We start from the raw sequence: 25488 nt of genomic DNA on the forward strand, positions 1-25488 counted from the left end.
TTTCAGTACGCTGTATGTGTTGCTAATCGCGTCTGTTGCGTGAATCTGATCACATGTTAATAACGACTTAAGCTACATTCTTTTATAAAAACAGCAGAACATGAAAATATATTTCTTATTGAAATAATTTCAGTAAATATGAAATGCAGGAGCACGATTTGTTGTAGATATGGAACCCGGCAGGTTGCTTTTTAAATCAACGAATATACTGTATATATTTTTTTAAATTTTAATTGAGTTTTAAGCATTTTGAAAATTGCTACCTAAATAACATTCTGAATTTAAAACGATAAAAACAAATCTGAAATAATCTTAGTTGTGTTTAAGTTGTTTGTTGTTTTGGAAGGTGACTATGTTTTGTTTGTTTGTTAAAGGTTAGGACTGCACACCACGTATCTTAAATCCTACAATAATGGTATCGGTGGCGTTTGTGTCCGAAGGGTAAACAGGAGAGTCTCGGTTATAATCAGGCATATTTTCTATCTGATCTTAATTAAAACAGAACTAGTTAATCCATGGAACGGACGCGTTTGTTCATGCATAAGCCGAACTTTAATCAAGCTGAATAACGTTAAACTTGCAATGTGCATGACGTGTTCACAAGGTATGATCTAAATGTATTGCGAAAGTGCTTATATATCAGGAAGTGGGCTGAGTTAATTTGTGATATCCATCGATGTTCTTATAGCACTGTATTTTGGCACCAAACATCAGATAGGTGTTATAAAGTAGTTGTCATGACAGTTTTAAAATGAATCTTAAACTTTCACAACGCGTTCTAAAAATAATACATTTGCGGTTTTAACATGTTTGATTAAACGATCGGACAATAGAAGTAATTTGTTTTACATGTTTATTAAAAATGTCCGGGATATTCTTCAATAAGGTTACCGCAGTATCGCTTAATAACATGTTTTATTAAAAACTTAATATTGATTGACAGCAATTATTGATAAATAATGAGCTGCATTTTTAAACTATCATAAGATTATTAAGTTCGGCAAGGTTATTACGAAATTCAAACGTTAGATCGAATGTTCATTTATTGGGATCAGACAAAAACTATTACAAAATCAAACAAACTAATACGTATTTGACAGTCCTTGCACGTGTCCGTTTGATTAATGTCTCATCATTAATACTTAATATGTCCGGCTTCTCTTCATATTTTCTGATCTGTGGTACTGTTTGGATGTGGGTTGTCCAATCATTATAATGTAGAGTAATACTAATGATTCAAGTCATGCAGAGGAGCGCTTTAAACACGAGTATCGATATCCAGTCAATATAATGACTTTATTGGCGTTGAACTATCACCCGTGAATTATGGTAACGTTTTAGTCATCGCGCATGGCCTGGATATAAAATAAGGACCACATAATAAATGATACGGTTAAATATTTACGTGTAACAATATGTTACTTGGTTTACTCATGCATCGAAGTGCACGGTAGAAAAACAAATCCTTTGTTAATACGATACGGTTATTATGTCTTGTATAATGGTTTACTCAATAAGGTCCTTAAAATTATCTGTAAGTTAAATTTGCATCAGTATTCGCAATCTTTGTATTTAGGAAATTTGGTTTATGTTGAGGAACAAGAGAAGCATTATTGAAAATGTAAAATATTTGTTCCAGAAAATGGTCAACATGAAATTTGACATAAAAAATTCCCATTTGATTTATTAATAACCTGTTTACGTGTATAGAAGTTCAGTCCTTGAAATATGGTTCATAAATATTTTCGAATCGGCATTATCTCTTTGCCACATCTACTGATTATTGCCGTTAATGTTTCATGAACAGGGACAAAAGGAAAAACACAAAATCGCCCATGATACTTCCGTGAGCATGTCAAAAATCTAACGCCTGCACAAATGGTCGATTATCGCATACAACTGTGACATTAGTACAGATGTATTGTTGGAGTTAAATATAATTATAAAACAATACTTAAATATATATGCTCGTGCAATATAACAAACAAAGAATCACAATTTGAAGTTGTATACAGTATTAACCAGAGTATGTGTTAATAATTTAGACATTGCAAGAGTCGTGGTTTTAAATGCATTTAACTTCCACTCAAAGAAATAATATATATTATCTAAAGGTACGCAATTATAACAATTGTTTTAATTCATGTTTATTACATTATTGTTCAACTTAAACAAAAACAAACAGCGAGGATCAAAGCTCTCCATCCATGTAAGGTTCCAGTAATATGGGGTATGTACTGATATCGAAAGCATGTCGAAATGGAAACTCTGTACACAGATATTATAACTCAATAACAAACAGTGAGGATCAAAGCGGTCCATCAATATTATGTTTCGGAAATACTGGGTGTGTACTGACAACGATATCATGTCGAAATGAAAACCTTGTAAAAAGAGAGCATTACTCCGTATGACACAATTCAAATAATATTACAATAAGGGTCAAACTACACACATGGACACTAGGCAATTGAGAAAATATAAACGGTTAAAATGAAACTAACGTTACCAGTTTTTTACCACTATTGAAATATAGCGTCAGCAGCACCAGAAGAAGAAAAAACTAAGTATATTATGAAATATGTTATGCATGGTAAATTACCCAATGCCAAACAGTCTGACAACAAAGAAAAGCTAGAGAAAGACGAAAGGACACTAGCAAAAATGGTCATAGTAATTAAAGTGACGTAAACTACATAGATAATCATTGGTATTCACAGACAATATAACATTTATTTATACAACCTTGTACTACCCAGTCGTATAAATGACTTACGAGTCACTTAATTGACACGTTATGGTAGTAGTCATAAAATCAAATCAATATAGTGCAGGAAAAATCACGCTAATAAACAGAATGACATTGTTTAATGTATTAACATATATAGTTTAGATAAATTACAAATGTCAATTATTAACAAGTGTACTTTCAATCATAGTATTGCAAGTTCATGTAAAAAAGGTAAAACTAAATTTACATTCATTGGTAGTATTTTTTACATATGTATGTGTTTTTAATATTTATTGGATATATATAAAGAGCGTTTTGTATAGCAATATGTAATAAACAATGCATATGTATACGTCTCTTATCAGTAAGCATTCATGCTAGCCGCTCGCTATGCGGAATGTTAGTTATGTTTGGTTTAAACCTTGAGACTCAATTATAAAATGATAATCTTAAACAAAGGTAGAATCTACATTAAAAAAGTAATGGTATTCTGTTTCAACCTGATTGGGTTCTTTACACATGTTCTTTACACATAAGGCAGAGTCTTTCTGCGATCTTTAAGTTTATAAATCGCCCGGTTTCAATCAGCAGCGGCAAGGTGCCTTTTCATATTACAGCAATGTTATATATCAAGTGATTTGGTAGTTGCATGGACACATTATTTTTACATCCAAATTCGTGTTAAATTTGCCGGTAAGTCCTAAGCTTAGGTTGGGATATGCTATCTTGTTGCCGTTGGTCATCTTACGTACGTGTAAATGTCTCCTAACACATGTCACAAAACATGGTCCAGCAATATGTTGCTCATAGATTTAGACGTATACAGATCGAGTATCGAGGTCATATATACCATTAGAGTCAAATATTAATATTGTAGGTCAAAGTGGAATATTTGGTATCCATGTTTATTGACATTTGATTTTTGTATTTCATGTTTCGTATTTCAGCACGCGGAGAATGGGGGTTTTGCACATGCTTACGTAAATAAGACTCGATTTACTATCTATCTGAATACCAATTGGGAATTCTATGCCTTCACCAACAACATCACTACATTCGGCCTTGTCTAAATCGATTTCAGCCATAGAATCTTTACCGTTAAATCTGTAGGCACACACCCACAATCGTGATGCGTCTTTTATTAAAAGACCTCGGGGCTCATCAATGACTTGTTTCAAGTCCATTATATGTACCAGGATTCCATTGTCATCCAAATGGAGGACACGTTTTGTCAATGTTTCCGATACAAATATAGACATGTCGTTTCCATTGACTGTTACATACCATGGTTCAGAAAAGTACTCGTTCGAGAACGTTTTCAGGATTGTATCGTCGGTGTTCAGTATTCTTACTTTCTTCTCCGGTGACCCGTATGTAACATACAAACGACCGCGGCAAAAAGCGAGTCCTCGACATTGCGTTTGATTGATCAGCTCTTTGACAATGCTTAATTGATCGTTCCTGGTGTCGACGAAGATGAGTTTACCTGCCGCCGGAACAGATACTACCGCGCGATCCTCATCAATAAAACTTACACCCCATGGGCGGTATTTTTTTACACACTCTGTGTTGCATAAAGGAATACAACACGTGGATACAGTACTACTCATGCATTCACCGGACTGTGTGTTTATAAGTTTTATACATGTGTTGCCTAAATCGGCAGCTACAAGGCGTCCAGACCCGTTCACAGAAATCGCAGTTACTGATGGCGTTTTTCTATCTGATGGAAGACGAAGGTCAATTTCTCTAGAGAAAGTGAAATTAGTCTTGTTCGATGTCCCCTTTGGTTTCATCCTGTAGATTTAATAACATGTAAATCATTAGCAAGTGAAGGACTTTTTTTAATGTTTTATAAAAAAAAAAGGTCATTGTGTAGTATAAATGCCCAACTTAAAAGTAACACTAACAATGGAAAAGAATAACATTACTACATGTCCATGTATTAAAATACCGCAAATAAGTGTATACTTTCAATTGTTATCTTTTTTTAATTGCGATGCAGATATATCTAGTTTGCTTACCGAACAACTGTTTTCTTAGGGTATGCACAGCTGTCTTCTTCTGCAAACAACAATACTTATACTAGTATATACCGACTTTTAAAGTGTCAGGAACTGAATCTATGATAATTAATAGCATTTATCTATGTATAATTAAATGTCATTGATTTAATATTGCACGTACCGGTACTTAAGAGCCTGGCACTCAATGACATGTCCGGATAAACGTATTTGAGCTGTTGTTGAAGAACATCAAATGTCGGTTGCAAACGTTCATCCAAGAAGGCGTTTCTACATGCGTGGCGATCACTTAATGAGTGACAGGCTACTGTCAAACGGACAGTTTCCTGGTCAAACGTGTCTACCTTAACGCTTCGTGTTGGTTTCAATGTTAACCCTTTAGCTTCGATTTCCTTCAACAGTTGTCCAGCTTTAAATAATACAATTGATATTATAACAATGAAAGTTCCCAATCCTTGTGGTGAAATTAATTATAAATGAATGACCGGCATGCACTTATCAATATTTACATATACGATCCAGTTATGTTATCAATAATACAATTTAATTACCCAAATTGTCCATCACACAAGTATAATGGTCCCTGTACAAAACGACCTCGTACTCGAATTGTTCAAAACCTGGAATTCCACGAACTATGTCTTGAACTGGCTTCAACTTGGATGTCAGGTCCCCTTCGACACATTCATTTAAAAGACAGAAGAATTTTGAGATTTCACGAGAACTTACAACAAGTTGTATGCATCCCGATTGTGCGTGAAATTCTGAAATGTATATAAAGGAGAAATAACTAGTTGCATTAATTGTGTATAGAGGAAACAATTTAATTTTATTTGGAATCTTCTTGCAGGAAGTTCAGAAATCATGGCTAATATACAGATGAACAACAAAAACCAAACGGACCAAAGCGTTTGCCTTAAATCGAATTCTATAACATCACCTCAATACACTGCTTAAACGTAACATACGAAGACAGGTATTATGATACCAGAGGACTATCAAATTAAAACGGCATACTCAGGCAAGCATATGAGAGATTTGACTGAAAGTTCTTCATTTGCTTGAAGTCCATGTAATACATAATACCCGTGTGCTAATTATAACATTATCAAACCCACCTCCAAAGCGCGAAAAGACTTGATCGAAAGCGGTGCGGACAGCGTTCCTGTCTCTGAACAGCGGCTCATAGTCTGCAGGTTCGTCAGTGTTGTTAATAATATTGGTCAACTCTTTGATGAGTCGACTGTGTTTCCTCCAATCGCCGCAACCTGTCACGGCGATCTCAATAACAATCGGCATTACATCTGCAGTTGGAAGTAGATATTTTTGTTAGCAAAACTTACTTCAACGATATACGTTATTGCGTTGGATATCATTTTGTGTCATTTTAATTTGGGTAGATTGGTAAATGATCAAATCAATTCGCTATATTTTGAACATTCATAAAATGCCCAATCCAGTATAAAATTGTCTTTTTGTCAAATCAAGTTTGTGTAACGTAATATACAAGCTGTATGTTTTATATATTTCTTATATAACGTCATTTAAACTAATGACATGTAATTAGTTTTATATTCAATTTTGATTATATACCTTCGCATTAATTTGTATTTTCAATGACAAATTGTGCATCGTTTAAGTTCTGCATTCTTTATAAATGTATTCGTATATGAAAACCAAATATAGCAGTTTACTTTATCAATGCCCTCTCAGTCAACATACTTATTAACTTTGCTGGATAATGTTGTCCTCGTGGTGGTAAATGCCTCTCAGTAAGATCATGGCCACTTTGTTGCGCTGTTAGTAAAACAATGTTAACAAAATAACAAAAATCGGCATCATTTGAAACACTGTAAAGGGGTTGTTACCGATTTACTGAAACGAGTTTAAGCCCAAACGGCGCACTCCTCGTGTAATTTAAACGACAAATACACGTGTATAAGAAGAAATAAAGCTATACGCTCTCGACGTTGAGTATACCTAGGAGTTCAACTTTCGAGTCGTTGTTTGTAATATCGTTGCTTTAAACTACTAATAATTTCATGCGTTTCCCGTTCCGGGTGAACATTTCATAATAATAAAATTTAGGAGCAACACTTGTTTTTATTAGGATGACGTTGTACTGTTATCACAACATTCTTTCAAATATAAATAGTTGAACATAGTCACGAATTACGCTACCAAACTATTGTATAATATGAAATATTTGACCTTATTGATCTATTAATGTTGATGTTATTAGACGGAAATGAACATCTTTGACGTCTAATCTAAACATATTTCTATAACACAAGTCATAAATTGTTTCACCATAAACAAATTACTATTTAATGCTTAAATTTGTAACGAAGTAGCTATTAATAAAACTTAAAAAAAATAAAAGCGTGTACTGACTTTACCAACCTTGACAATCTTTTACATCTATGTTATTTATATAAATAGTTTATAGTCTGTTAATACTTATAGCCAGACGTGAAAGTTAAAAAAAATAATTTGCATTCGGACTTAATCAATCATGTGTAGAATTAAGGTGACGCAATTTTGTTCACAAGTTTACCCGACTACATCGATGGAAATAAGCACTCGGTAAGAAAAAATAAGGAATGACATACCTCTGGTCAAATCATCAAGATGATTTTGTTCTAGGATACTGATGACCTGTTCCATTCTATTGTGGTAGTTAAGCTCATCTAAGGATATTATATGAGTAACATAGGTTTATAGGCTATTTAATTTTCGCGAACAATAAATGTGATAGCATATTGAATATGATATGACATGATAGGATAGGATTTGTTATATATTTTGCTTTTGCTGCATAGTTTCAATAGAATTTTCAGTGTTGAAAGGTTACTTTTTATACTATAATTTACAAAATAGCCAAACAGTATTAATTCAGATTTTATAAATCCATTTAAAACTTATGTATTGCAAATAATGCATGATTTAAGATTTGTTTTCGGATAAGTCAAAGATTGGGTTATGTTTCATTTACCAGCGGTGAAGTGATTAATGTTCTCTCGATACGACTTTTCCATTTCCATATTCTCATGGAAGATGTTGATCATGTGTTGATCGTGAAGAAAATTGCCTCGTATAATGTCCTCTATCTCTCTCTCTATTTCACTGTTCATGTTCGTCTTCTGGATATATTGACAAATGTCTTCCATTAAAATCCGAAGCTCCCTTACGTGGTTGTCAAAAAAGATATTTGAGATATCCCACATAGAATTGTATAGTTCAGTTCTATGTCTTGTCATTTGTTGAACCTTGTCTTTGATGTCAGTAGACACGACTCTTTCGTCAGCAATGTCTACGATTACAAACGTCACCAAATATAATGGCCATATGGAAGGATCCGTTTTCACACCGAAACCGGGTACAAACAGTTTAATATTTTTCTGGCCAGTTATCGTGCTTGCTATTTTGCCCAGGTACGTGTTAACATAATGGTCGACTGTCCAATTTTCGGTAGATGTATCTCTAGGTTTGCTTTCCGCGACAGCAAATTGGAGCAAGGAAAGAAGAACTTTTTTAGAAATTCTTAAATGTAAATCGACAAGGATAAACACTTTTGCGTCTGCCCCATGCGCCATTGTGATACTGAGTACCTGAAAAAAATGTGTTTGTCGTTTAAATATGTTAGGTCGGTAAAGCAGATAACGAAATCCCTAACTCAAATAAAAAACAAATCCCACAAATGCACATTCAAAAACAACAATTACGCCATCTAGTCACTAAGCACATTATCATTTCATTGTTAGCATTAATTTACTGTAGGGTTTTTACACTAGCTTGTAAATAGTTCTCGTGTCTTAGTACCATATCAACGTGGCGCTGTGACTTTCAATTCATATGTTTTTTCGCTATTATAGACGTTTTCTGAAACAACTAAAATTGACGTGCTTCGTCGATTAGGGTAAATGTGTACACAGAATCGGTTCATCTTCAATGTGACAGATGAAGAATACGATTTAGACCCGAGTATCCTTTGTTTTAGACAAGCGAAATTATAACACAATACAGGACATTACCAACATCACTACAAAAAACAAAACAATGAATAAAGATCGGGTCAGCGCCGTGTAGGTACAAATACACTGAAAGTGAACTACCAGCTGCATCAGCAGGAGCGAAACATACTATACAATGCGGTCATTTACAAATGGGAAGTAAAACATTTTCGACTAGAGAGACAGAAAAAAACAATGCACATCGAGACACACTCCTACATAACAATCGCACAAACCGGCGTCAAACTGGGGTCAATACTGTAGAACAATTTAGCTATACGCAGCTGGGGCGTTAATTTGGTTTCTGTTTCGCCCGAAACCTTTTATTTTGCCCAGACTTTTTCATAAAGCAGAAAATGTTTATAAAAACGACTATATAGTTTCGCGATTAAAATTCCGTAGCAATGAAAAAAAGTTCAATATAATTACCATTTAACTACTCAATAGAAATATTCATGCATAATGAAAAGAAACAACAAAATGTACACAGTAAATCTCGTCTTAACAAAAAGCGTAGTAGCATCACATGGCCACGAGTTAGATATGTTGTGGTTTCGAGTTACTAAGTCGACGCTACGAGATAGAAAAAAGAGGAGTGTAAACCTCAATAAAAAAGGAGTTCAATAAAAAAAAATAGCGGTGCAGTAAATAAAGATGGGGTGCATTAAACAAAAGAGGAGACAAATTTAGCTATCTCGATGGGACGAGTTAGTCCGCAAAACGAATTTTGCGTAACATTATGCAAATATTCTGTGCGCACCTGTATACTTGGCCAAAGCGAACTTTTTCTGTGAAAATGACTTCCCTTTGTATGAATATCACAATGGACGACCCTTTGGAACAATTTGATTGTTTGACTAACTTGTTGTCACAAGTAAGCTCAGTCGGGATCTCGTGATAGCTAAAATTCTCTCCTCTGTTGTTTAATGCACCATTCCTTTATTTACTGCACCGCTCCTTTTTAATTGCACTTCTCTTTTATTTAGTTTTACAATCCTCTTTTTTCTATCTCGTGGCCTCGACTAAGTAATGCGTGGCCACAAGATAGAAAAAAAGAGGAGTGCAATTTTAAAAAATAGGAGTGAATGTCACCTATATGCCACTGTATTTAACATTCACATCCTCGTCGAAAAATGAAGCCGCTATCAGGTTGTTTGAAGTCAAAGCGTATCTCTATCTTAAGTAACATAACATAATGCGAATTTAACTGTTTCAATTAAATGAAATTGTTACAGCCATTAAGCAGTAAAATGGTTTTTTTTAAAGCGAGATTGGAAGTTTAAATCGTTAAAAGGCACACGCAAGTGAAAATATTCTCAAATCTTCGTATTTCAATATAAGCAATAAGGCGATTAAAAATTCAATTAAATTTCAATATAATAACTAAATGAGTTACAAGTAACAACCGCAAACGGATTACAACTTTCTGAGGCACACTAAATGGAAGTCAATGCTAATTTGATAATGGGTGCTTCCTAATTTACTTTCAAAAACTTATTTGATAACCATGCATTGTAATGAAAGATATGAATATTGTTGTTAACACAACTGTATAACTGGTTCAATTAAAACTAAAAAATCATAAAAATTCTCTTTTTTGCTTGATAAAGCGTATTACATCTGCCAAGCTTTTAGATCTAATATTTTATAATTGTGTTCTTGTTTAGCCTCTAGAATTCAAAATTCAGGTAGTTTTCTGGCTGCAGAATAGTGAATATGGTTTCCGCTTAGCGACTCGGAGGTCTCAGTATTGTTAACTGTTAGCGTGCTTTAGACCACCCTTTTGAAACCAAATACTGGTCTTACCCAGTAAACAGGTGGTGTATCATGTCGCAATTCCTCTAAAGCTGGCTTAAGCTATTGAATAACATTAACTGATTGAACATGGATTATAAAAATGTGTTTTATTTTCAAATTAACTTTGATTGTCAGGATAAATCGTGTATCTGTGCATAATGTGGAACTGAAGGACAGCATACGTGTTACGCGATTGAAATATTTAATAAATAGAGGTATATTTCGGGGTTTTAATTTTTTGTTGCAAAAGATGTCGCCTAGTTTAAATTCTATCGCCTCTAAAAATTGTGTTGCAATTCATTAATCACGGTCTTAACTGCATACGCTTAGTTAGAAGCTGTACATTGAAGATTTGAATTAAAAAAAAACACATTATGGTATACCATCCATATGTTTTGTATGTATACATTCTAATAACACACGCAACAAACATAGATATATCAGTTATCGTATGAGCTTATTTATGTCAGTCATCGTCTTTCTAGACTTAGCAGCTAGCAGACGCAAGTGAATGCTGTTAATATATTTAGTACATAAATTCAGTATATACACACTTTTATGGTAATTCATGTCGATACAAAACACTTCACTTTATTTATTTGAACGTAAAAGAGTAATAAAACAGTAAAAAATACTAAAACACTGCATTCAACTGACAAGAATATTTACGTTCATGTGCTTACAAAGTGATATTATCTTTTTTTAAACTGTGAAATCAATGAAGTTTTTATAATAAACCATTTATTGCATGTAAGAAAAACAACTATAATACAGCATAGTATGCAGTTTGTTCAATACACAATCGTATAAGTAAAAGTGTATTACCCTTAGAAAAATAAACAATGCTGCTGTGGTACTATATCTTTATAACTGTATCATTGCACAAAAAATAACAGCCAATTTATTAATTACACAATAAACAGCAAATTATTTTAATGAATTAATTAAACAAGCAAGTTGCTTCTGTAGACCGTCTTACTAAAAATGATCACAATAGGTAGTCTAGGCGCTAAGTGCTTTTACACAATTGTGGCAAGTTTTTTATTTCTAGATTAACATTTATATGCAGCAACTGGTAAAAAAACAGACTAACTTTGAACGGGACATTTTTTTTTTCTTCACAATGTTAATTGTCTTCAAATGATTACAACCTGTGGACAATGTTTGCATATCCGATCTTTATAATTCCAATGCTGATATGTATATACTGACAGACAGATATAACTTCTTTAAAGTTCATAAACGTTCACAAATGTTTCATCGAATTAAACCATAAACCAACAGAACCAATCGATAAGATCATCGTGGCACATAACTTTATTCCTGTGAAACTTTGATATTCCATGAATCTCTCATTTGTTGATTTATGGGCACGAAAACTGTCAGTTTTGCTCAACAGAATTGCTTGTGTGATGCCAATCGCTTTGCAGAACAGCTATAAGTGGAAAACTAAAACGAATCTTAAAATTTGATACATTATGCAGACGTGTCATAAATGTCATGTGTTTTGTTTATTTTGAACAATCTGGAATATTGTGTTATGAAAATCCAACAGTATTTAATTAAGCTGCTGTATGCATAATTTTTATGTAGTGATTCGTAACCTATCAGGAGATCGACACAGTGCGAGCAGACGGAATGTAAACAAGTTGAAAATAAGGTAAAATACTAAACAAAAATCGGAATATTGATACATTTTGTAAATAAACGTATTTCTGATGGGTGTTGGATTACACCCACAACGTACCACACTATTGCTTACCACATGTGAACTGCTCTTATAGAGCGAATAGAAATTGGGTCACAAAATCTGACATTTTAACAGCCTGTTAAGGGGTTGTATAAACATACCGCAGGTTTAGCGATACCGTGATAATACAGATGCCGACTAAAATGTTTTCCAGATCTCTTTAAACAAGCATTCACTGATTTGTGATGATAATATTAACAATACGATCTCGACAAGTTTGCAGCAAAAACACTCGACAGAAATCGGGATTCATGCAATACATTTTATTCGGGTTGTATTTACAATAATTGTGTTTGGAACAAATGATCGCAATTTGTGGTAAACCAGTCTGTGAATATGACTTGTTCCCTGATGGCCGGGGCGCAAAAAAGACAAAGTATAACAAATAAGCAAAGCAATCGTAGTTTGGCGGTGAACCTCTTTCAAAATTGTTCAAATTATGCCCCTGGGGTCAAATTTGACCCCGCCCCGGGGGTCACAAAATGGAAATTTTGCTTATATAAGGCCTATTTTGTGAAAACTTTCAAAATCTTTTCGACCATAACCATTGGGCCTAGGGTTATCAAATTGGGTATGTAGAGACATCTAATAGTCCGCTACCATTTTTTTTTCAAATTATGCCCCTAGGGTCAAATTTGCCCCTGCCCCGGGTTAAAAAAAAATTGAACATATGCTTATATAAAGCCTATTTTGTGCAAACTATAAAAATCTTCATGTCCATAACCGTAGGGCCTAGGGCTACCAAATTCGGAATGTAGTTACATCTAATAGTTCTCTACTTAGTTTGTTCAAATTATGCCCCTGGGGTCAAATTTAACCCTGCCCCGGGGGTCACAAAAATGAACATATGCTTAATATATCCGCGGCCTGCGAAATCTCTCCGCATTTTACACTGGTAGATTCTGCCTAAGCATTTTTAAAACGAGCGATATAATTGGCTGTCGTTTCCCAATCTTCCAATTAAAATCGGTTTCATAAAATGTGTTTGGTATTTCGTATGCAAATGGCGCCGCTGTGAAGCGAACATTAAGATTATGAAATGACAAATATCAATCGAATTAACGACTGACAACATGTAGTTTGATAGGAATAATGAAATGTGTTTGTCAACGAAAAAGACTACGTTTTAGATACAAGAAACACATATTTTGTTTTGAAATGTGCACAGATAATTTGTGTCACGGAAATCAGTGTTTCTGTTTGCAAAGTTAAAAGAGGATCTTTCGAACATGAAAATAGACAAACATGATTTGATTTATATGATAGTGGATCTGTGTATAATCAGATTCATATGCATATTATGCTTTATTATGTTTGTCACGCTGTTCAGTTAATTGAAATAGCATTGAACTAAAGATGTAAAACGCAAGATATTGAAAGGAAAACAAATTATATATATTAATTTAACTCATTTTTATACATCATTAACACAAGAAGAACACTCAAGTGTGTTTGTTTATATTTCTTGTATGTTAACATTCTCAAAATTCTTGTTTTACTATAGGCCCTATTTATCAAAAAAAATGAATGACATCATTTTATGATTTATAAACATATTGCAAAAGATATTTGTTCAAGATAAACTTAGCAACAAATTGTTACATTGAAATTAAGTGATTTTAATATTCAGTAGCAAAAAATTAAGGAGAATCCAACTTAAAAAAGATGAATCTATTAAAAGTATATTCTACCAATGCCGTGAACAATCCCCTTGTTTATAACATGACTGCCGCTAAGTCTATTACTAGCAACCTATTCTAACAAAGACTTTCCATACTCTAACACATTTTTACCCATTTTACCTTAACCCTTTGGCCTGTTTTTAAGTTTTGAGATCTGCGTTTAGGTTTTGTAGAATGCTAATATAACTCTATGTATCTTGAAGAATAACCTTCACATTTGGTATGCATGACTATATGGAAAAGACCTTTCCAGACACACACAAATCTTGACCATTGTGACCATGACCTTGATGTTAGGGTCGGCATTAAGGTTTCGAAAATTTGTTCTGTTATTTAGCTGTCTTACAAATTTATCAACGCGTTTTTCGGATTCATATGTCATCCTATGGAGACAGCTCTTGTTAAATAAAGTATTTTATAGTTTATGAAGTTTATTTTGAAAATAAAAACATGTTTGAAGTTATGTACCCAAATGTTCATTGTTTTGTGAAGCAATTACTAGTAAACAGTTTCCTTTTCTAAACACGCTTAATGGCATTAGCTTAATAATTATGAAATAATTAATTATGAAATCATAGGGACATAATTAGGGAAGAGAGAAGGAATTATTGCTACCGTTTTAGCTAGAAATACACGAAATACACGATACGAGAAATAGGATACGATTTGAAGTGTTTACATTTTGAAAGTATCAGTTTGACTTTAATAAACAAAACCACGAGGGATCTATTCCAATTGGCTAAATGAACCATTGACAGAACGACATATCATTTACATGATAACACACAAACAATGATACAATAAAATAACTTCAATCATAAAGCAACAGTTATTTCAAGTTTACCATGACATTAATACACTATCTGCATACCTATGCAAAATATAGTTGACGAATTTACACTGTTAGATTGTTTGAACGGTTTCGCAATTGTTTGGTAACGACAGAATACATTTAGGAAACACAAATACTAAACAATATCTAACGATTTTAGATACAGATCAATCTGAATCGGACGTGGTTGATAATTGTTTCATTAATGATACGGAAGAGATACACGAAACCGCGCAAACAATCGTCTGTATTCACATGCTTTATCTATTATGCACATTCAAAGTATGTCATTTCTGTTTTACTGCATCGATTTTATTCAGTGCTCTTAATTCATTGCCAACAAAGTGATGAATTATTGCAAGAGTTTGGTATTAAATGAAAAAATCACTATTTCCATTTAAGGATATGTAATTAATTAAATAGCAGAGACGTTTAGTTTTAAAGATATGTATTTCCTCATTATTGCATGTATGCTACTTTGCATGATTATTCGATTCTGAAATATGTAGCCATGTTCTTTTCGTTTGTCTAATAATTTAAGTTATATATGAAAACAATATTGAAATAAAACTAGTAATTTATAGTAGAGATGGTTTTAAAATTGTATAATGAATGTAAAAAAATGAATATAATGTATCATTTTAGAATAGTTATCGTAGATTGTGTTTCATTTAAATAACGCGTGTTTGGATATGAAATCATGCATTCATACGTGTTTCACTTTACAAGTTAGTACTATATCTTTTGATGACGTTGTATGACGTTTATCACAATAAACTTTATAATTATGTGTTCGTTTTTTTGTAAAAACTTAAAATGCAACAGGCTTTTGCTTTATATCAAACGTTTACCTGTGTGTTTTCGAAAACACGGTAATACAAGCTCTATAGCTTAAAATGTCGTAAAATGGTTTCTGCGGTCATTATTTTATGACCACGGTTCTAAATGTATGACAGCTCATTGTAATCGGGGTTAGATTTCACATTACATACAGTTATAAATACGCGTATAGTCATGTTGACAAATAAAATCTCGTCTTACTGAACGCCTACTGGTTTATAGTTTATTTCGATGTTATCAAAATACCGGAATGCTTGTAAACGTAGTTGTGTTTAACTTTACCAGAATAATTAAAATCGCCAATTATTTATCTTTAATAATTTTGAAATATTGTATAATTAGAATTCTGAATATTTGGGTTTATAATCTACATTGTTTATAATAAACATTGTCATAAAGACTGATTGTGTGATGCGAATTTTGAATTTTGATCAAAGTCCGACGGAAATGAATGTTAAAGAAGGAATGAAAATATACCAACCGTAATAATTTGAAACCGCGGTTTCAAACTGTGACAGCTTTTAAATTATTCAATATAACCGCGATTATTTGCTATGACGTTAACATATAAATAGCATTACAAAATCAATATATGCTAGACAAAAGATTGTTTTTATGTAAACTTTTAACAGCTATCATCTATAAATATAAACTTATTAATTATATTTTCACTGTTTAATACATCAACCAAAGTTGGTGTCACTATCACAATATTACTAAAAAACATATTTAAGAATAACTTGTAATCCCTTTCTCTTTTTTCCAAGCCTATGACAAAACAATTGTTTGGTGGCCATCCTTAACTGCAATCGCACCAAAACCAACAGCTAACAATAAACGTTTTTTAAGTTCGTTTGTACTTTTTTATCTTGTGAAATGTCTTACAGTGTAAAACATCAAAAGTGATTACAAAAATATGTAGCTATATAAACTGCTTGTATAAATATAAACTTATTAATTATATTTTCACTGTTTAATACATCAACCAAAGTTGGTATCACTATCACAATATTACTAAAAAACATATTTAAGAATAACTTGTAATCCCTTTCTCTTTTTTCCAAGCCTATGACAAAACAATTGTTTGGTGGCCATCCTTAACTGCAATCGCACCAAAACCAACAGCTAACAATAAACGTTTTTTAAGTTCGTTTGTACTTTTTTATCTTGTGAAATGTCTTACAGGGTAAAACATCAAAAGTGATTACAAAAATATGTAGCTATATAAACTGCTTGTACAGTATTCGCAGTATAAGTAGGAAACGTTTTAAAGTACATATGCAGTATAAAATGGCGTTAATTATTATCCTAATCTTAGGCACATAAACTTCAAACATTATTCGGCAATAACGTAGAATAGAGCTAAGAGTTATATGTCTGTCAACACTTTCTGTACCTGCACATCCACACTACCGACGCGGTTTGCTTAACCACACACATGTTATATACATAATAACGATACACAAAGCATCTATTGTTTCAATTTAAAAAAAATATTTTTAGAACTTACCAAAAAGCAAACGTATTTGAGGTCCGTTAATAATTCACTGAATCGATACTTAATCACTGATTTGAAAATATTTTATAAATCCAACGCACGTTTGCTTCTGTAAGATTCACGATGCGGTCGTGTTGCTAAGATTAAACACGAACATCAGTTTATATTCAAGTACATATGCATTTCCGCTCAATTCATATGATTCTCATCTGAATAGGCGCAGCTTTTCAGTGCGCACAACCGCGGTGCAAACAAATATAATTGCATAGAAGTATATCAAGTAGCAAGTCAATCATGCATTTCTGTATTGCAGATGATATCAAGTTATAACTTGCGGCCTGCTTTTCACATGCATTTAACAGCGCTGTTGAAAAACGAGTGCGCTCTTAAATTACGATGCAGTGTGTGTATTGTATTATTACGCTGCATAAAGAGTGTTAAAATTGGTAAACCTAAGATGTAGGATGCATTTAATAATTGTACAGTAGCTGCTTTGAATAATTGCACAGTAATTGTTCGATCGAATGTGATCGTCATAATTGTTATCCCCACGCTTTTTGAAAAAAAGGTGGGGATATTGTGGTTATCTCCGCCGTCCGTCCGTCCGTCTGTCCGTCCGTCCTGGCCACTATCTCCTCCTACACTAAAAGCACTAGAACCTTGAAACTTACACACATGGTAGCTATGAGCATATGTGCGACCCTGCACTATTTGGAATTTTGATCTGACCCCTGGGTCAAAAGTTATAGCGGTTGGGGTGGGGCCGCGTCAGAAATTATCACTCATTTTTTTAGGTTATTTTACATTTACTTCTTTATTTCTACACCGATTCACTTCAAATTGATACTGGACCTCTCTTATGACAATACGGTCAATCTCAACCATGCATGGCCCCATTCCCAACCCTGGGGCGCCCCGCCCACATAGGCCACACCCACCAAAAATTTCCATTTACTATAATTTTTTCATTTCTACACGGATTCACTTCAAATTGATACTGAACTTTTGTTATGACATTAGGGTCAATCTCAACTATGCATGGCCCCAATCCCAACCCTGGGGCGCCCGCCCACATAGGCCACACCCACCAAAAAATTCCATTTACTATAATTTTTTTTTAGGTTATTTTACATTAACTTCTTCATTTCTACACTGATTCACTTCAAATTGATACTGAACCTCTCTTATGACAAAACGGTCAAACTCAACTATGCATGCCCCGTTGCCAACCCTGGGGCGCCACGCCCACATAGACCACACCCGCCCAAAATTGCCTTTTACTATAATTTCTTCATTAATACACTGATTCACTTCAAATTGATACTGAACCTCTCTTATGACAATACGGTCAATCTCAACTATGCATGGCCCCATTACCAACCCTGGGGCACCCCGCCCACATAGGCCACACCCTCCCAAAATTGCCTTTTACTATAACTTCTTTATTTTTACACCCATTCACTTCTAATTGATACTGAACTTCTCTTATGACAATACAGTCAATCTCAACTATGCATGGCCCCATGATCAACCCTGGGGCGCCCTTGGGTCAAACATGCGGCGTGGGGATACGCGTCGGCCTCTGCCGCGCCATTTCTAGTTTCTATTCGCCGCGGTCGACTCCGCTTAATATAAAGCATGTATGTGCGTGAACACGTAAACATCGAACGTAGTATGTAATTTTGTTGCGAAATATTTGAAGGGACAGTTTTATGCTCAAAATCATCCTCTTGACCGACTGTGAGACTGACAAAAATATGCACTGGTCAAATGTCGACGTTTGAAAAGTAAAATATATGTAAATCGCTGTAACGCGTTAGTTTTATCTCGGCCCCATTTCTGCAAGTTGTATGTGCGTGTGTGTGCGTGTGTGTGTGTGTGTGTGTGTGTGTGTGTGTGTGTGTGTGTGTGTGTGTGTGTGTGTGTGTGTGTGTGTGTGTGTGTGTTTGTGTGTGTGTGTGTGTGTGTGTGTGTGTGTGTGTGTGTGTGTGTGTATGTGTGTGTGTGTGTGTGTGTGTGTGTGTGTGTGTGTGTGTGTGTGTGTGTGTGTGTGTGTGTGTGTGTGTGTGGTGTGTGTGTGTGTGTGTGTGTGTGTGTGTGTGTGTGTGTGTGTGTGTGTGTGTGTGTGTGTGTGTGTGTGTGTGTGTGTGTGTGTGTGTGTGTGTGTGTGTGTGTGTGTGTGTGTGTGTGTGTGTGTGTGTGTGTGTGTGTGTGTGTGTGTGTGTGTGCGTGCGTGTGTGTGCGTGTGTGTGTGTGTTTAAAAAAAAAAATTAAACAAACAAACTATTGAAACTCTACTTGATTATTTACGCTCACGAACAGTATGAGCATTTTAAACATTAGTCTAAATGTATAGTCACTGAATGAGATGCTTAACGTGTAATGAAACTTAAAGGCAATGCATTCCGTTGGAACGATTGTAGTATCATGTGCTTGCGGATAATGAAATGGGGCTATTGTAGCGGTCTCTTAACAAGCAAAACAACACAGCCCTGTTTTAGAGAAATGTTGACATTTCGGTTCTTAAATGGCTAATCATCAATCGAAATAGATAAAAATATTAAATGTTCGTCACGCTTTTCATCGACAAGTAATACAATCAATGTGTTATGCTCGTGACTTTTAAAATAGCCTTATTCATATCAAAAGTTTGATTATCTAAGTGGTATCTTATTAAACTTTTTTTCGTGTTATTATAACTATTTATTTCAAAAAATTATATTTTTTAAGTATAATCGTTTCATGTTATTTTTCGGATATCTGTGAACAAGTTATTTTATGTAATATCTGCATATATATAGTAGTTTATACCAGTCAATGTTTGAACGTACGTAATATTCATCCAAATTTACTATAAAGCCATCATTTTCTGTAAACGTGAATCATATTCAATACATATAGGATCTGGCACGAGTTGTCATAACATACCATATTTTATTAAATGAGTTCAGAAATTTTGTTAGTAAGCGAGCTTACTAACGAATTTCCTGGACGAGTTTAATAAAATATGGTTTGAAGTTACAACGAATGTCAAATCTTTTTTATCACATGCTTTTAAATGAGCAAATTAAATAAATATTTACGCAAACATAATGATAAATCCCGAATGTTGTTTACATTTCGTGACGCCATTTGACGTTGCAACATCATTTCGGCAAATTAACAAAATGCGATTGGTCAATCGAACGAAAACTAGGCCGATGAAAACGCGTAAAAAGTATATGACACATGTGTAACATAAAAATATTCGTAATGGTTATATTACATGGGAAACATGGTATGGCATGTGATAAAACACACAATTTAATACTACTATAGGGTACATTAAATGCATTAACAAAATAAACACAAGTCTTATAAATACACATTTAACACATATTAGTTGCAGGGGCTTATGTTATATTATTAAAACGTCAATCTTTATCCATCATAGTCATGTCAGTTAAACACGTAGTGTCGTAGCTATTATATGTATATATTTTTTAGGAATGATACACCGGTTACTGGCCTATCTTATTATAATACCAATTTTAAGCCTTAATTGATTTTTTTGAAAACAATACAGCGGTAAAAGGTTATTCTCTATGGATTAGCCTATTGAGGGTTGAGAGATCGAGTCATTCAATGTTTGGCGACTCTTATTTCAAAGTGTTGCTATAAACCCTCATAATATGAGCGTATTACCTAAATTGTGACAGTTTACACCTAATGAAATGAAGAAGGTCGCCGTTTATTGTGAACAGCTCCTTTTTAGCATGTTATTGCAAAAAACACAATATCATACGAAACATGTTAAGCTGTAAAATGTCCCGTTTTTATTTCTAATGGTTCGCAAAAAGTACACTATTTACATTAGTAGAATCGTAATGTGACAGTTTCCACTGAGGTTTCCAAATTATGAAGATTTCAAACTAACAAAACGGTTCCTTAAAAATGTATGTTTACTTACCGTTAATTTTTACTGCAATTTCTTTAAAATATGACTTAAATTTTCCCACGTGTATGCTTTCAAAGACTCATTTTCAAAAATTTTAAGTTAACACATTAAGTTTAAATTATGTATAATGGTTATTATGAAACAGTAAAACAAACTTTGTTCTCTTTAATAATAAAATGAAATTACACTTTGAATTTGTTTTAGAACCGAATGCTTAACGATTTGATAAATCATTTACAAATATTATGTTAATAATTAATCAGAACGCTTTATTTAGCATGTATTTATTAATAGAACGTACCTGAAATGAAACTAGTTCATCCACGGATTGACCGCGTCCACATGAATTAACAGTTCTTATTTATGTTTAAGTCTGATGAAGTAAGTTAAATAAGATCACGTACAGGTAGACTTATTCAACTTATAAATACATGTAAACACCTTCAATTACCACCAGCAAAAAAGACCTGCAACGCTCTGTAAAACATAACACCAGACTGAGTTTTTTTCGGATTTTTCATACTTCAAGTTTTAAGTAGTCATAGTGAAATCCAATTTGCTTTGTATATTTTACCATTATACATTTCTTCGAAAAAATGAATAAAAATTCGAATGTTTCATCATACACAACTATAAGTACGCAATAAGAAATAATTAATAAAGGTTATATGATAAATCAATACTTCGTCTAAAAAAACAAACTTATCAATTGTCAGTTAATACACGTGTCGTTTTAATTCCTGATTTGAAAAATCGAACTGTCACTTTTTTATTGAAGCGTATTTTCTTTCAGACAACTTACACAAAGAAATAAGATAATTGATATAGATGTGTATACCATAACGTTAATTTATGCACTTCCAAGAGTGTAAATAGAACACCTTAAAGTTCTAAACGCCACTATTTACATGCCGGGAATCTCTGCGGGTAATAAAGATATAATTTCCTATTAATATATATTCCGTTTCACGCGTTTAATATTTTATGACACGGAACAGATACGGCCCTATTGCCATTATTGATATAAATTCATAGTGTATTTTCATGCTACACGTGACGCGTTTTATCTATAAGCAACTATGTTACTTATCTTACGATCAGCCTTCCTTACAGACTTTTTATGCAGCGACAAACGAACCAAGTTTGAAAACTTGTATTAAGTCTATGAAGAAATGCAAACGAGGTCTCCGTATTTATGCCGGTAGTTGTGTTAGTTTTATCTCTTGACAATATGTTTTGTTTGAAACCGTTTTATAATATATATCTGCATGTCTGATATTGCTGTGTTGTTTCCTCCTAAAATACTAATATACATTCCAACTGTACCGATTATCGCGTTTAATAATACGTTTTATATATGATTCACCATTATTTTAGGTTAGATTAACCGAAAGTACAATTTGCATGTTTTATTTTTGCGATTGATTTTCAACAAATTTGATTAACATACCTTCAGTATTATTCATATTATTCCCTATACTTTGTAAGCGTAGAACTCCGACATGCATGCATTAACATGAAACAAGGTCTTTATCATTGGACATCACCAGAAGTTGATATCTATATTCCTTGTCAAGAAAGTGATACACAATTCCATGTTTGACCCTTCGAAAAGGTTGACTTTACGCAGTAATCTGTTTTGGTCCTATTGCATCGATTATATATAAATAATGGAGACGTACGGTAGATAATTTATATATCAAATCTCGGTACAATTCTTTAAAGGGGCCTTTTCGCAGATTTTGGCATATTTTGAAGTTTGTCATTAAATGCTTTATATTGATAAATGTTAACATTGGATCTTAAAAGCTCCAGTAAAAAACCAAGAATAAAATTAAAAAAAGGAAAAAAAGAAGCCGGTACCAGGGCTCGAACCAGTGACCCCCTGAGTCCTGGAGTTAGTCTGAAGTAAAAACGCATTAGCCCTCTCGGCTATTCCGCCATGTATACACAGTTTAAGTATTTTATACCTTATATAAGCAATCTTCGTAGTTTCGTAAATTTAAACGACAACAACAGAACTCTCCAAATTATTCAATCGTTTCGCGTTGCAACGCTTTATAATTTTTAGGTTTTTAAATCGTCAAAAGATACATATAATGACTATATTGGACTATGGTAAATGTTCAGTAATACTGTTTCCTCACAAATATCATAACTAAAACGAAAATTTGCGAATCTGAAACAGCTTTTTTCAATGTTGTCAATTTACCAAACCGTGAAAAAATCTCTTTAAAGCTGTCATATTTCAAATGTATAGAGGCTGTTTTTAATACTTTAATACTATTTTGCACCTGCCGGTGAAACTGGAGTTGCACTTGGTTTATGGTAGCTATATTAATAACATTATGTAAAGTGTGTTTACTTCTTGTCTGACTGTTAACTCAGTATTTATTGCAAACAGGCTGGTAACTGAACGGGTTTTGAAAATCAACATACAATTGGCTAAATCGAATTGATTTGTAATATAAATGATAAATAATTATTACAAAAAAAATAAGTTGATGTTGATTTGTTTGTAAATAAAATACGTAATGTCAATTCGTCTTGTTAATGAAATAAAATGCAAACAAATTCACCTATTGTTTCGTGTTACGTTCAAAGTATATATTGAAATACCAGGGTACTCGCCTGACACAAAGCATGTAATATCCCTTTCCTGCTCGCAGCATGGTATACAGCATTTAACTGCGCAATTGGGTTTCAACAGTGCTGTACAACTTGTCTGAAAACGAGGTCTAGAGCTGCCACTTGATCTGCTGTTTAATGACTGGTAAAAGTTGATAGCGTCTAATGCGTTACTTACATCTCCGCACAAGTACTTGGATTTTATGTTTTATTCTGCACTGACAAATGAAACATTTGATGAGTAAAGTGGACGGACGTGGTTATCAGTATACAAGGGAGATACCGACCAATGTCCCAACAGCACGCAAGATATCATAAAGGTATTATCGGATCGTTGTCAAGACAGTTGCATGATAAATCAAAGTGTTTGCACAATCATATTTTGTGTGGTTTTAACATGTGTGATAATATAATTGGAAACTCGCTGTTATTTTTCCAATACTTTTATAACAATCGTTTAGATAATTTTCCAATTAGCTCCCAACAAGATCGCTTACTAACTCATTGAAAAACATGGGTTGAAACTTTTGAAAGATCGTTTATTAATGAACAGCCACATAAATTTTTCATCCCTAGATTTATTAGTTCTGCAATTATTAACTTCAAATGTTATATCATACATACCTTATGGAACTGACTATTACGATGGGAAATCCAAACAAACAAATACATATACGACACTTGTGGAAAGTGCCCGTTTGATAAAAGCTTAATTATCGCTGAATATTTTCGACTTCCGTGAACAGGTATAAAAAGTTGTTTAAGTTTGCCTACATCTTTTCCGTGTAGTTGTTTAAAATTGTTTATTATCTGTTATTATAGCAATATCTTTCTTATCATACCGAATAAGCGCATGTTTGGAGACATGCAGACGAGCGTTCTAATCGCAAGTCTTGATGTCCCATCAATATAATTATCTAGTACTCGTGGACTTCTCGATAAGCCGCGAATGATGGCCACATGCTGATTCATCGCAAATGTTATGGATATTAGCAATGGTCAAACGATTTAAATAATATAATTATGTAAAAACACACACAATATTTTGATCTCAGTAATAAGTACTAGGTACGTAAGAGTTATTACAATTCTTCTTTAAAACAAACTTTTCAATATGAAACTAAACTCTTAACTTAATCGTTGACTGAAATAATATAGAATCTGATAAAGTTTAATGTATTTGATATAATACTTGATAACCAAGTGCCACTAAAGTGCGAACCTTCTAGTGTGTATTTTTCCGTGGGTCTTAAGTTTTATTATACGTTAGGTCGATGGAATGTATTTTATTGCGTAATTCAATGCTTGCTGTTGTTACAATTTTATCATTTAATTTATGAATTAGTCAATTTAGATTTCAATGTGTAATAAAAACACATGCCTATCGCGCAATAGTCGGAAGATCCCAAAAAGAGAGGTCACACTGAGTGTTTTCAACCGTTTGATAAAAATACCTCGATTGGATAAAACGAAGATCAATATAAAGCCAAAGAATATATTATTGATACACAAGTGTTAAACAGACATTTGCCCATGTTAAATAAGTATGTTTTATATCGGGCTGTAGGTGTTGTCCTGTATTGTATAGGCAAGTGTTTACTTGTCTGAAATAAAAGAATAGGGGGTATACTTAACCCAATTTATGCCTAGTGTCTAGAAAAAAGGCCTTGGCAAACAGCGTTGACCAAGATGAGACGCCGCATGATGCGGCGTCTCATCAGGGTCTGCGGTGTTTGCTTAAAGAAATTTATGTAAT

General features: G+C 33.5%; 2 protein-coding genes across 4 annotated transcripts in view; one reads left to right on the forward strand and one right to left on the reverse strand.

Moving 5' to 3' along the window:
* LOC127880657 (uncharacterized) overlaps positions 1-25488 on the forward strand; it is a 94953-nt gene that overhangs the window by 49688 nt on the left and 19777 nt on the right. The window lies entirely within an intron of this gene.
* Positions 1993-24498, reverse strand: LOC127880656 (uncharacterized). Of its 3 annotated transcripts, none has more exons than XM_052427976.1 (9): positions 24357-24498; positions 7751-8366; positions 7368-7445; positions 6478-6552; positions 5874-6059; positions 5307-5519; positions 4919-5164; positions 4756-4795; positions 1993-4528 (listed from the first exon to the last, which is right to left on the reverse strand). In XM_052427976.1, the coding sequence occupies exons 1-9, from the start codon at positions 24402-24404 to the stop codon at positions 3661-3663; spliced, it is 2370 nt and encodes a 789-aa protein (XP_052283936.1). In that variant the 5' UTR covers positions 24405-24498; the 3' UTR covers positions 1993-3660. The 3 variants fall into 3 exon arrangements, with proteins under 3 accessions (XP_052283936.1, XP_052283937.1, XP_052283938.1); XM_052427977.1 differs by lacking the exon at positions 24357-24498 and adding an exon at positions 23747-23963 and having other exon boundaries at positions 7751-8377; XM_052427978.1 differs by lacking the exon at positions 24357-24498 and adding an exon at positions 17180-17338.

Source organism: Dreissena polymorpha, chromosome 5 (assembly GCF_020536995.1).
Source record: "Dreissena polymorpha isolate Duluth1 chromosome 5, UMN_Dpol_1.0, whole genome shotgun sequence".
NCBI classification, from domain to species: Eukaryota; Metazoa; Mollusca; class Bivalvia; order Myida; family Dreissenidae; genus Dreissena; species Dreissena polymorpha.

Excerpts from the sequence above, each read along its gene's own strand:
- LOC127880656 (XM_052427976.1), bottom strand. The coding sequence starts at position 24,404 with ATGTATTTGTTTGTTTGGATTTCCCATCGTAATAGTCAGTTCCATAAG. Across the intron at positions 6,060-6,477 it reads TTATCCAGCAAAGTTAATAA|ATGTAATGCCGATTGTTATT; the intron begins GTATGTTGACTG and ends TTCCAACTGCAG. Across the intron at positions 4,529-4,755 it reads CCTAAGAAAACAGTTGTTCG|GATGAAACCAAAGGGGACAT; the intron begins GTAAGCAAACTA and ends TTAAATCTACAG.